This window comes from Dicentrarchus labrax, unplaced genomic scaffold (assembly GCF_905237075.1).
Source record: "Dicentrarchus labrax unplaced genomic scaffold, dlabrax2021, whole genome shotgun sequence".
NCBI classification, from domain to species: Eukaryota; Metazoa; Chordata; class Actinopteri; family Moronidae; genus Dicentrarchus; species Dicentrarchus labrax.
In genome coordinates this window covers 2,344,281-2,357,621 of record NW_026136719.1, presented here as the reverse complement: position 1 = coordinate 2,357,621, position 13,341 = coordinate 2,344,281, and the positions used below count along the sequence as shown (strand labels likewise).

The 13,341-nt window shown below is 46.3% G+C and overlaps 1 protein-coding gene across 1 annotated transcript in view; it reads left to right on the top strand.

Moving 5' to 3' along the window:
* LOC127351426 (uncharacterized) overlaps positions 1-2,592 on the top strand; it is an 11,124-nt gene extending 8,532 nt beyond the window's left edge. The window contains exons 3-4 of the mRNA XM_051378956.1: positions 1-77; positions 649-2,592. The exon at positions 1-77 is cut by the window's left edge and continues 389 nt beyond it. Coding sequence (XP_051234916.1) covers positions 1-77; positions 649-1,570 — 999 coding nt within the window. The 3' untranslated portion in view covers positions 1,571-2,592. The remainder of the gene's footprint in view (positions 78-648) is intronic.
* The last annotated feature ends 10,749 nt before the right edge of the window (positions 2,593-13,341 follow it).

The following is a 13,341-nucleotide window of genomic DNA, read 5'->3' as shown; positions in this document are numbered from 1 at the left end:
ACAAATTCCAGCATTGTTCTCTGTTTTCAGTCACGTTTCTTCTGTGTGTTCAAACTCAAAACACGGGACTCGAACACGGAACTCGAACACGGGACTCAAACACGGGACTCAAACACGGGACCATGTGTCTGCACTCAAACACGGGACTCGAACACGGGACTCGAACACGGGACTCGAACACAGGACACAGGACTCGAACACGCATTCCAGCATTGTTCTCTGTTTTCAGTCACGTTTCTTCTGTGTGTTCAAACTCAAAACACAGGACTCGAACACGGAACTCGAACACGGGACTCAAACACGGGTCCATGTGTCTGCACTCAAACACGGGACTCAAACACGGGACTCGAACACAGAACTCGAACACGGGACTCAAACACGGGACCATGTGTCTGCACTCAAACACGGGACTCAAACACGGGACTCGAACATGGGACTCAAACATGGAACTCGAACATGGGACACAGGACTCGAACACGCATTCCAGCATTGTTCTCTGTTTTCAGTCACATTTCTTCTGTGTGTTCAAACTCAAAACACGGGACTTGAACACGGGACTCGAACACGGAACTCGAACACGGGACTCAAACCCCGGAAACGGGACTCCAACACCATTCCTTTTTTTTTTTTTTTTTTCTCGGTCAACACAGGACCGTGTGTCTGCACTCAAACACGGGACTCGAACACTGGACTCGAACATGGGACTCGAACACGGAACTCGAACACAGGACTCGAACACAGGACTCGAACACTGGACTCGAACACGGAACTCGAACACGGGACTCGAACACGGGACCATGTGTCTGTACTCAAACACGGGACTCGAACACTGGACTCGAACACGGAACTCGAACACGGGACTCGAACACGGAACTCGAACACGGGACTCGAACACGGGACACAGGACTCGAACACGCATTCCAGCATTGTTCTCTGTTTTCAGTCACGTTTCTTCTGTGTGTTCAAACTCAAAACACGGGACTCGAACACGGAACTCGAACACGGGACTCAAACACGGGACTCAAACACGGGACCATGTGTCTGCACTCAAACACGGGACTCAAACACTGGACTCGAACACGGGACTCGAACACGGGACTCGAACACGGGACTCGAACACAGGACACAGGACTCGAACACGCATTCCAGCATTGTTCTCTGTTTTCAGTCACGTTTCTTCTGTGTGTTCAAACTCAAAACACGGGACTCGAACACAGGACCGTGTGTCTGCACTCAAACACGGGACTCAAACACTGGACTCGAACACGGAACTCGAACACGGGACTCGAACACGGAACTCGAACACGGGACACAGGACTCGAACACGCATTCCAGCATTGTTCTCTGTTTTCAGTCACGTTTCTTCTGTGTGTTCAAACTCAAAACACGAGACTCGAACACGGGACTCGAACACGGAACTCGAACACGGGACTCGAACACGGAACTCGAACACGGGACTCGAACACGGGACTCAAACACGGGACACGGGACTCGAACACGCATTCCAGCATTGTTCTCTGTTTTCAGTCACATGTTTCTTCTGTGTGTTTCTGCAGCTTTAACACTTTAATGCTTAACAAATCAACAAATGTCCGTTTTAATTAGTTTTAATCTGTTAATGTTTTTATTTTCCTCTGATATATTTTTGCTAATAATGCAGATCAATAGCAGCTAGCAGCGTCTGCTCTGTTAGCTTTGACTCTTCTATAATTCACCAGTAATATTAATTTATTATTAAAGCTTCTCTGTTTAATGTTCATTAAACTGTAGCGGCCCGAGCCTCCAGGTTCAGCTGTACTACAGTTAGCAGCCTACAGACAACAGTAGGTCGAATACGGAACCACTGATTGATGATTGATCGTTTTCTCTGTGAAAAAAACGGACTTGTGATCTCCATTTATAAACTAATGTTAGCTAGTGTTGCCCACTGTTGGCTCTCGGAGCATAAAGGTCACAACCTTTGACCCTCATCCTACATAGAGACACATAGAGACACATAGAGACACATTTCCATGCGGGCGTGTTTGCAGTTATTGTTTTATTGTACAACGTGTGGTCTGACCACATCTGATGTGCGAATGAGTACGTTTGTAGTAAGTTGTGTAAAAGGACGTTAAAGGTCAGCTGACACTTGACAGCTCTCATAAAAGTCATATTTGTCTCTCTGTTGTTGTTTGTATTTATTTATGTCTGCGCTGCTTTCTGGGATGAAAAAGAACAAACTCCTCGCTGCCAGATCCCATCTGTGTCTCTGGCTCCAGACTCAACTGTTGTTCTTCTTCTGCACAGACATAAAGAGTTTACAGTTGACTTCCTGGGGTCTGGCACAGGAAGCGTCTGATGGTGGACTTTGAGCCTGTTTGTTCACTTTCATACATTTTCTGTACGTTAACTCTCTCTGAAGTCATGTGATCTGTTCATAAAGAGCCTGTTAGCGTCCTCTGAGACTCATCCCGATCCCGGCTCATGATCCTTAATGCCGCTTGTTGTTGGGTTGCCTAGCGACCGCCGTCCGGCTGTCTGACAGTCTGAGGAATCAGCCGTAATGTGGATAATCCTCAGCACACTGTGGGGGTATTTATGTGTGTAATGAGGAGGTAATCACACTTAACTTTATTCCTCCACACCCAGCCAATGCAGACGGAGGGCGGTGCCTTAATCCACCAATTATTCACCTGCCTCCAATTAGATCGTCTGCACACACACACACACACACACACAGATGTTTTGGGGGGCAGCGGTTGTTGATCTGATCTCTGAATCATTCAGTCTGGTTTCTTCACTATCAGCTGCGGTTGGTTGATGACTTGTTTACTGACATCAGCAGCATTAGCTGTTTACACCTGTACAGGTACTGTTTCCTCACAGCACAGCAGCTACTCATCAGTGTCCATAATTAATAAACACGCAGCGCCTTTAATGCTGCCACATGCCACAACCAGCTCATCGTCAGTCCAAACACCTGGAACTCATTGTGCCTCCCACGGGACACCATAAACTAATTTATTGTATTTGTATTTGTACCCACTGATTTTTGGGATTCACTAATGTTTTCTTATTGTTCACTCGTACCAAGATAAGAACAAACATCAAGTCCACAAAGTGTCCAACGCAAAGAAACATTGGTTTCACACTGAGGAACATAATAAAAGGATGAATGAAATTAGATTATATGTTTTATAGTAATTATAATAATTGGATTATCTGTGGCCTAAAGAAATACTCCATTGATCACTGTTAAAACTATAACAATGATACTCCAATGATATGAGGTCGTCCCGTCTTCTTCCTGTCTGTCACTGTCACTTCCCCTGCTTGCTTCCCATTGGGCGCAGAAGGTCAGGTGACCTTTGAGCTAATTAACTCTAAGAAAACTGAGAAAAGGTAATATTTTAATATTTTAAGGTTTTAATATTTGCTCGGAGGCTCTGGGCAGCGTCTTGTTCAGTGTTTAAGAGAACTTGGCAGATGCTCTCGTTCGTTCTGGGAGAATAAAAGTAAAAGACTAATTTTCAGTAAATTACCCATAATTCAATGCTCAATTCATTTACATAAGCTAGAGATATAATTACTGAAGCTGTTCAGATGTACCATAACATTTATCATGAGGAGGTTTTCTGATCCGGAGGCAGAACTCATCCATCAGGACCGGACTGCAACAACATGCCTCTTCCCCCTCGGGGGGCCGCGGCACTGCTCGGTGCTGATGAGGCCCCCGGGGGCCCTCAGGGGCCCCTCGTGGCCACGCTCACCGTGCTTTCTGCAGCGGACCACCGGCCGAGCCCTGCGGCGCTGTGTTTTCACAAAACATTCCCAGCGGCTCCTCGGCGGGGGCGTGGAGGTGGTGGAGGTGGTGTAGTGGGGAGGGTGGGGGGGGTACAGAGAAATATCAGAAATTCTGTGGTTAGCGTCGGGCCCCGGTGACCGGCCCCAAACATCTTGTAAGAATAACAGTGGAGCAGAGTGGAGGGCCTGGGCGGACGCCATGTTTGTGTGTTGGTACATTCCTGGTGTGTGTTTTATTTTTCCTGCTCTGTCCCTCGCTCTGCTCTTCCCGGGGGTTGGCCGGGTGGGGTGGGCACGGATAGCTGTGGTTGGGTTGGTGGTGTGAGGGGGGGGGGTGCAGCGGAGGAATCCCAGCGGGCGACTATCAGATTCAGCATCAGGCGCTCGGACTTTAAACCGGCGAGTGTGAAGACAACTCTTGTTTTGTTTTTCTTTGTATTCGCTCCTCCTCCTCCTCCTCCTCCCTGTTGTTTTTCTAAAGAAGCCTCCTCGCCAAGAGCTGAAACAATAGCAAAGCTTTCCAAAACCTCCCTGGCTTTAAACAATGCCATCAATCACAGTGAGAACGACCCAAACACACACATATGAAGTGCAGTTTAACTCTTCACGAGGACGAAGACGAAGACGAGGATGGAGACAGAGCGAGTGTTAAAAGACTAACGAGCGCATGAGGTTTTGGGACTGAGTGAAAACATTACAAAGTGAGCCTGTAAGTCAGAACTCTGGGCGAATTATCCAAATCTGTCAGCATCAATCCCACTTTGGATTTCACCCAAAAACAGTTTTAAAGCATTTCCCTGTGGCTCAGTGAGTGTGTGTGTGTGTGTGTGTGTGTGTGTGTGTGTGTGTGTGTGTGTGTGTGTGAGGATTAATTTTCTTTCTCTTAAATGAAACTAAACCTTTCACTCCTTCACATGAAAACATTTTTCATTACACACTAAATATCACAACTTTCTCAGCAAACTTACATCAGTGCATCAAACGTTATTATAACTAATGTTCAGGAACCAGGACGCTAATCAATCAATCAATCAATCAATCAATCAATCACCTGTGAGACTAATGACGAGTTCACACTACACAGTTGTAGTTTAGCAAAGCACTGTTGAACTGTTAATGCGATCAGAGAGCTCAAAGACACAGGAAGAATATCTATCGAGAGCAGTCTCCAGACATGAAGCAGAGAAGATGTAGTTACTATGGTAACAGCCAAAAATTGTTTTTTATAAAGTTGTAATATTTGAGAAAAGGTCTTTGAGAGTCTCAGTGACACTTTCAGTCAGTCGCAGAGAAACCAAACCAACATTAACCAAAGTATCAGAGGATTGTTGCAACAGGGACCTTTTCTCTTGTAACACAGGAAGTCTCTGACCGCTGCACTGCTGCATATGCTAACTGTACTAGCTGCTGTTAGCTGTCTGTACCCGGACTGGGAGCTGGAAGGACAGAGGGACCCAGCGGGGAATACTGCCGGGGAGCAGGGCCCGAATGAGCCACAGACCCGGAGTGGGGCGGACCGACGGAGGAGACCGACCAGGACTCTGACTCTGGGGATGAAGAGCCGGCGGGTTCAGGCAGCGACAGGAGAGGAAGAGGAGGAAGAGGAGCCAGTTTGTAGCCAGTTAATTAGTCAGTAACTGTTAACGTTATCCATCATTCATCGTATCGATCAGTCTGATCAGTTTCAGTGAAGTTGGAAGTTATTGAACAACCAGACTGTGTGATGTTACACTGTGTTACTGCTTGTTCTGATTCACAATCATTACTGCTGATTAACAGGTTCTAATCAATACAGTGATATCAGAAACATGATGACTAATTGACTAGGACACTCCTTTGGGGACAACTGTTGGTAATCGGGCACAGTCCTGGCTCTTCGGGGACGTGGTCTCTGTGAGGACCTGTGGATGAACTTGGATTAAAACAGTCCCAGCTGTGATGTGATTGGCCGTTGTTGCTGCCAGCTGACACACCCAGCTACGATGTCTGATAAGGACTCAAACCTCAGCCCTGATCCAGATCCAGATCTCTGTGGCCTGCTGTGTTTAATGAGCTCTGGAACCAGGACTAGATTAAAGACTGATTTTACCCCCCCTCGCCTCTGGCAGGGCCGCTGGGTGTAACTCTGCAGGTGCACGGCGCTCAGCCAACCTGCCAAACACAGTCCTGCAGGTCATCACAGCCCCGCCCAGAACACCGGGTCAGGATGCCTGGACTCTGACCCCCCACCCCCACCCCGGGCCCCCTAACTGCCCCAGTATCTGCCCCAAGCAAACACTGCGAGGACGCTCCTCTGCCGTACGAGTCGCTCTGACAGGACTTTGGCTTGAAGGGGGAGGAGTGTGTGGTTAACAAGAGCCCCCTCCCTGAGTAAACTGAACTCTGCTCACCCTCATGTGGACACAATCACTCCCATCAGACCCATTAAAACCAGTTCAACATTCACAGTTTAGACTGCTGGTTCCTGTTCTGTCAATGAACTGTATGTTGTGTGTGTTTCCTATTGATCAGTATCAATAACAGTAACTGATCGACTGCACAATGAACCCAACAGTGAACTGTCAATATCGATCAGAGATGAGTTTTTATACATATATACATCATATTTTATACATGTTTTGATACATTCTCTGTCTTTATTCTGTATTTTAACATTTTTAACAATCAGACTTTATATTCTTCGATTCAGAGCTTTAACTTCAGTCCCTCCAGGAAGTCGTGATCACAATAATTCAACCATCAATCCCTGTGAATTCTGCTAAATCATTGTAGTTTCCAGTTTCTAGTTGAGAAGATGCCGACACTGAATCTCCGAACAGTCAGTTTATTCTCACTGGAACCAGTCATCAGTTTTTAATGAATTATGAAAAAGAAAGAACAAATTTCAAAACAATTTTCACTTTGTCCTGCAATTTCATAACAGAAATAATCTGTATCTGTACCTGAAATTGAGCATAGGCTTAGCTTTCAGTTACAGCTATATCATACGATCAGAGCTAGTCATAAACATACATCAGCTGATTCCTCTAAGCTTCCCATTGGATACCATACACAGTCAGCTGACAGCTCACCTGATTTCCTCAAGCATCCAATTGGCAAACATCTACATGGCGCCTTATTTAAGCTGCTTTAGCCTGCCTGCCTATCTCTGCTGCTTCCTCTACAAGCCTTTTGCACCCACCTCCACCCCAGCTCCTCCTTTTTATGTTGTTTCTAATTAATCAATGTCATTTTCTGATTGCATTGATGCTTGCTCTGTTCTGTACCCTGGGGGTCTCTGCTGCCGCTCTCCTTGTCTTAAGGTTTTCCATGTAGGCACGCAGAAGGACAAGGAGGTCCCAGAACAGAGCCATACCGCCAAATGTAAAATTCTGCTTGGGATATAAGATATTTTGACAAAAGTGGTCCTGACTGAAATGGGTTTGTTGACTGGTTGATCAGAAGTTTCTAGATTTGTTAGAAAAATCCTGACAGAAGAGTTTCAGATCAATGTTTCTGATCACAAGAATATCTGTCAGCTACAGATATTGACACATTTTGCTCATTTATTACCTGTGTGAAGTATGTTAGCTGTACCGAGGACTCAACCCTACTTAAAACATCACAACATGCATTGGACGTTTTTAGAAAAACTGCTGTAGAAACAATCCCATGATTCACCTGTGTCTGAGGCTTTACCCAATCAGCAGCAGCATGTATTTAATGACCGCCGTATTAAATAGTCCCTCCAGTTTTTCACAGGTTTCTTCTGGGACTAAAAATATCTGATTTCACTGCAGATTTGATCAAATGTTGCGATGCGTGTTGAGAACGGACAGTTTGTATGAAATCCACAGCTGGAAGTGGAGAGATAAAACTTTCTGTCCCAGGTTGGTGTTGGTTTTCTGTCTCAGGGGTCGGAGGTCAGGCTGCAGTGAAGGTGGCGGCCATCTTGAAGGTTAACACAGAGAGTTAACAACGGAGGAATGTGAATGTGAACACGCCTCAGAAATGAAACAGAGGAATTTTCCTCTGGGGGTTTATCTTATCAGTGTTTACTGTAAGCACCATCCACTTCTCTCTGTTGACTCTAACAGATTGACTCGAGCTGTCGGCCGCATGCCAACAGGCTGCTGCTGTGTGTCCAAATTGGCACGGAGCGCTCGGAGAGGATGGATGTGAGAATGACATCAGATCTGGGAACCTGCGTTAGCCTCGGGCTGCAAAACATTAAGACAGATTCACCAGCAGCGTCCTCTGAACATACAATATCTGATATCAGTTACTCAGTGGTCTTACTGGGGGACCGGTTCCCAGACGGGTCCCTTTAAACCAGAATCACACCTGCTGCTGCACGCGTTCATTTCTGAGGACAACGCTCCAATCGGAGGCGCGAGGCAGCCGTCATACGTACGAACGTTTAAAGTGAAACTCCAACTTCAGCCCTGCAAACACAGAGAGTCACTAGAAGCACATTCAGGCGGTTTCTGTGTGCTACCTGTTTGTAGCTAAGCTAACAGCTGTGTTGTAGCTAAGCTTGGTAATGTGGTAATAATGTGAATATGGACAGCAGCAGTGATGTGTTTAATTACAGTACACTCACATAATTCACTTTACAGCTGAAACAACCCATTTTATGGCTGAAGACCTCTTTATAAGTTGGTTTAACTCTGCAGTCACGTGCTTTGTGAAAGTGTAAATGTAGAGCGGGTAATTAGCTACCAGTAAATAAAAAAAATAGCAATTTATTAAAGAAATAAATGCGTTCAGGCACGTTCGGTGTTCATTGGACAGGTTTCAGAAGCATCTTTTCTTCAGCAGCTAACAGATGCTAACAGATGCTAACCATAGACTGTGAATAAAACATGGACGTAGTCTCCATGACAGCACCCACATGTCACTCAAAGTGGCCACGCCCTTAATTATTCATAACTTTAATCCTTAATAAAATGTAAAGGTTTGAGTTGTACAGTCATCATAAACAGAGCAACAGGATGTAAACATGTTTAATATGGAGCCTGACTCACTGCTGGAGCCTCTGGTGGCCGTTAGAGGAACTGCAGAGTTTAGCACTTCACTGAATATGAAGTTTCTCTGCAACAGTAAGATTTAAGGACAGTGTTTATTAATGTTCAGTGTTTATTAGAATTTGTCCTGTATTACATAGTTGCACTGTTATAGTGAAGTACTTCCACTACTGGCTGTAGTAGTCGCAGTAGCGGCTAACAGCTAACAGCTAACAGCTAACAGATACTGTGGTTATTTCTGTGTGCTTTTACTGTCAGAGGAAAACAGAAGCTCCACAATAAAATAAAAATACAGCAGCGAGTCAGTGAGGCTGCCAGCTAAAACCTCACATCCACATCGTCTGACTGTCCAGGCTTGTTTTCTGGTTAACCACCGCTCACTGTTTCACAAACCGTCCCCCAGAGGAGTCCGTCCTCCTGCCGCTCACACCGACGTTCCAACAGCAGCTTTTAAATGTCAGGTTCAAACCTGGAGTCGAACCGAAGACCACAGACTCATATTCCATCCTGTAATAGTGTTTATCTGAGACCTCGTTAGGACGAACACTGAACCCTCCTCCAGACCCGGTACCAGAGGGGACCTCCTCCTCCTCCTCCTCCTCTGCAGCCTCCCACTGCTCCTTATCAGGAGCCAAACCCAGACGACTCCTCCTCCCGTCGACCAGAAGAACCAGCTCAGTGTCAACCAATGAGATGCTGCCAAACATTTTTATTTAGTTTATTAAGTTGCCTGTATTTTATGGAAGCTCATTTCCACAAGTTCAATAATAAGTTTTTATCTCACAATGTTTTTAAAACCTTTTCTCTTAATTTTAACTTCACATCACCGTTTTTAAGTTTTCATGTTTCAGTCAGAAATGTTCTCATCCTGTCCTCAGTGTTTGAACAGCTGTGACGTTGAGATCAGACGTCTGACGGCGGCGGGATTATTTCTGACCCGTGTGTTTTTCTCGTTGACGCCAAGAAAGGTTTGAAAATGTTTCATCACGTTTAAACACTCACTCAACACGTCGAACAACAGGAGGAGAAGAAAAACAGAGTACGGTTACGTGGTTTCCCTTCGCACAGCGTCAGCAGCTCGCTCTCGTTATGTGTCATTATGTGTGAAGGCTGTCTGACACGGCCGCCGCCAGCGGCGGCTCTGAACGAGGAGACAAGTTCATGTTCTGAACAGCAGCTTCAATTATTGACTGTTTCTGGAGGTTTTGTCAGTTTGATGGACAGCTCTGAAAACTGCAATACCCACAATCCTCAGCTGCGGTTGCTACGGTGAAGAAGCCAGCCAATCACAGCGGTGGGGAATTTAAAACCCTTAAACCTGACAGTGAACCGAAGGATTTATCAGCTTTAATCTTCAGCAGCAACAGAAAGTGAAGCTCTCGGATTGGATGTTGGTGAAATGCATCCTGGGAGTCGTAGTTGAGTTCAGTTTCGAGGCCTCTTGCAGCTTTAATCAGATATTTTTTAACACAGTTGAGTTTCCTGAACAGGTCGGTCTGATCTGGATCCACAGCTGGTCCGATCCAGATGCCTCCAGGATCCGCAGCAGGAAGCCGGGTCCAGCTGCCAGACCTCCGATCAGACCGTAGACCTGAACCAGCAGAAACCTGAATCCTCGACTGCAGCCACGTGTCATTATAGCACCTCCCGGTATCCTGAGAGACGCACACGTCAACAAATCAAACGCACCTCTGGAAATAACAGCACTCAGGAGGAGGGGAGGAGGACGAGGAGGAAGAAGAGAAGGAGGAAGAGGAGGAGCAAGAGGAGCAAGAGGAGGAAGAAGAGGAGGAAGAGGAGGAAGAGGACTTTTTCAAAAAATATTCCAGCTGTTCTCGTACTTCCTGTTTGTGCAGGAACTCCAAATATAGACAGAAGTTTAATTTGTGGTGTCATTGTTTCCTGTTGCCGTGAGGAAGAGCTCGCTCATCGTACAGTGACTGTGTGAGCGTCAGACTCTTCTCTTCTTCCTCCGTGTCTTCGTGGGAACTCGCTGTTTGGTTTTACAGAAGAACTGCTTACTCATGACTGATCTACCGCAGTGACCTGTCAGCCCCGCTGCATGCTGGGATGCCTTTAAGACGATAAAGCCAGCTTCCTCATTTGTGTGGAGAAATGTTGCCTCGTCACGACACTTCCTGTAGGGCAGCAGACGGTACCTGATCGCGGTTCAATCAATCAATCAGCAGATAAAAACGTTCTTTTGTTTCAATCACTCTCAGGATGATCAATACTCGTTCTGATAATCAATAGCTGCTGTTTGCTGTTCACGTTCACCTGATGCGTCTCTGTTTCCTCCGACCTCGGCGTCTCAGAGTCAACGAGAACTGCAGATTATTCCTGTTATCAGGCGATCAGGAACCGTCGCAGTGGAGCAGAAATAAACTCTTTATATGAGGGAGAACGAGAGAGAGCCAGTGAACGGGAGTGGAAACCTGGCAGCTCGATCCTGAACACATCGCGAGGCGTTCAGAGTCACACAGAGATGGTATCGGCCTCCTCGGAGCAACAGCAAACACAGCAGAGTCCCTGGTGGATGGCGGGCTCCAGCTGCTCTTCCCACACTTTCTCCTTCTCTCTCTTTCTTCCTGCACCGGAGCCGGAGGACTCTGGATGTTTTCCCTCTCCGGCCGGCTGCCAGAGGCCTCGCAGGAGCAGAAATGAGCCGTGCAGCGAGCAGAAACGAGAGCCAGGCGCTGGTCATAATGCTGTGAATTATTAACGCTGAATATCAGTCTGCAGAGACTCGCAGCAGTTATCAGATTCAGCTCTGAGCTCAAATACTCCACATTTATTCAGCCGCTCAGCTCCCCGTTTGTTCTGGAAAAACACCAGAACACGTCCTGAACGCAGCGCCTGCAGCTCGCTTCCTCTGCCCCGAAATACCTTCAACAACAGCAGTGAAAGAAACAACCTCCTCCATTATCACCAAATCTGTGCTGGAGCTTTCGATCACAGCCCATGGTCTTCCTCTGCAGTTGATATACAACTGTTTAAAGGGACAGTAAGGGCTGTACTTACTGCAGTTAGCTGTAGCTAGGTGTTTCCCAGCAGGCTCTCGTGGGAAGGCTTGGGTATATTAATATTAATTAGGTATTAATCAGACTTTCTTTAATGGCAATGTACGTTGCACTGAAGTAGCTGTGATTTCTTTGTGGATAACTCATCACTGTTGGAGGGTCAATGTGAGACGTTTGTGTCTTCATCACAAACAGAAACAAGGAAGTGGTTTGGTGACGCCATGTGTGTTCAAACGGAGCAGACTACAGGTGGAGCAGCTCAGGTGCAGGAAGCAGGTGAGCTTTGTAGCCCCGGTGGCGGCGGCGGCGACGGTGGTGTTGAAGATGGACTCCTGGACGGGCCTCCTCCGTACTGTCATAAATGTGGAATGTGCTGCTTTACTTGGGGAAGCTGCAGATGTTGAGCTGTTTACACTCAGACGCTTTCATATCAATAACCCGTCTGAGTACAGCAGCAGTAAACAGGAAGACGCTCGAGTGCCTCCGTTCATGCTCTATAGTGATCATTTTATTGTGTGAGGAAACACGGAGCGCTCTGCACATCCTGATCATTTATCTTCTGAAAGTACTAAACTAACACTGTAAAGACCGTCACCTCCTGTTTACACAGTGATTGCAGCCAGAATGAAGTTGAGACGTTGATTTTTTATCACATTGTTAAATAAAGTTTTAATATGACTCTAAAGAGGCTTTTTCAACCTGATTTAGTGAATAATCGCTCTGAAACTCTCAACTGAGAACTTGGTGAAGGATTTATGAAGAGCTGCAGTCCTGAACTGAGCCTCGTTCGTTACCATCTTTAATTGTTCAAAGTGCTCTCCCACAATGCTTTGCTTGTTCTGGACTCTGAGGAGCACAGAGAGGTTTGTATTAATTATCTGACTGTCAGAGCTTCAACTATCTAACAGAGAAATCAAAGCCGGCTGTAATTACGCTCCATAAATCAGCAGAGAGAGACAGAGAAGAAAATACTGGTCTTCAGATGGGAGCTGTCAGGCTCAGAGAGCGAGTAACGATCAAAGCCGCGATGAGACGCAACACGAGCAGAAATCTGCTGAGTCTCCAAACGAGGCAGCAACATGTCGAGGCGGCCGCGGAGCGACAACAGCCAATCTCTGGCATCAAAATAAAATAAAGTGACGGCACTTCTTCTATCAATCTCATCCCGACTGGCTCATAAAACAGTCGCTGTGCCTCCAGAAGACACCAAAACAAATATTTCCCCTCCGAGCTTCACTAATGTTCCTCATAGCTTCACACAGAGCCAATAAATGCCAGCCGGCTCAGAGGCTCAGGCTGTATAAACAGGGAGATATATTTCCCCTCGCCACTCCTCTCTTTGTTCCTCTCTGCAGCGAGGCCTCACAGCATAAATTGCAAATAATTGTGGTATCAGAGAGGATTAAGTTCTGCTCGCTTACACAGGGAAAAAAACTGGCTCATATCTGAGATTGTGTGATTTGTTTTCTCTTGTTTTAACCTCTGTTTTCACTTTTCTCCTCTTCTGTCCGCAAAACCTGTTGGTTAAA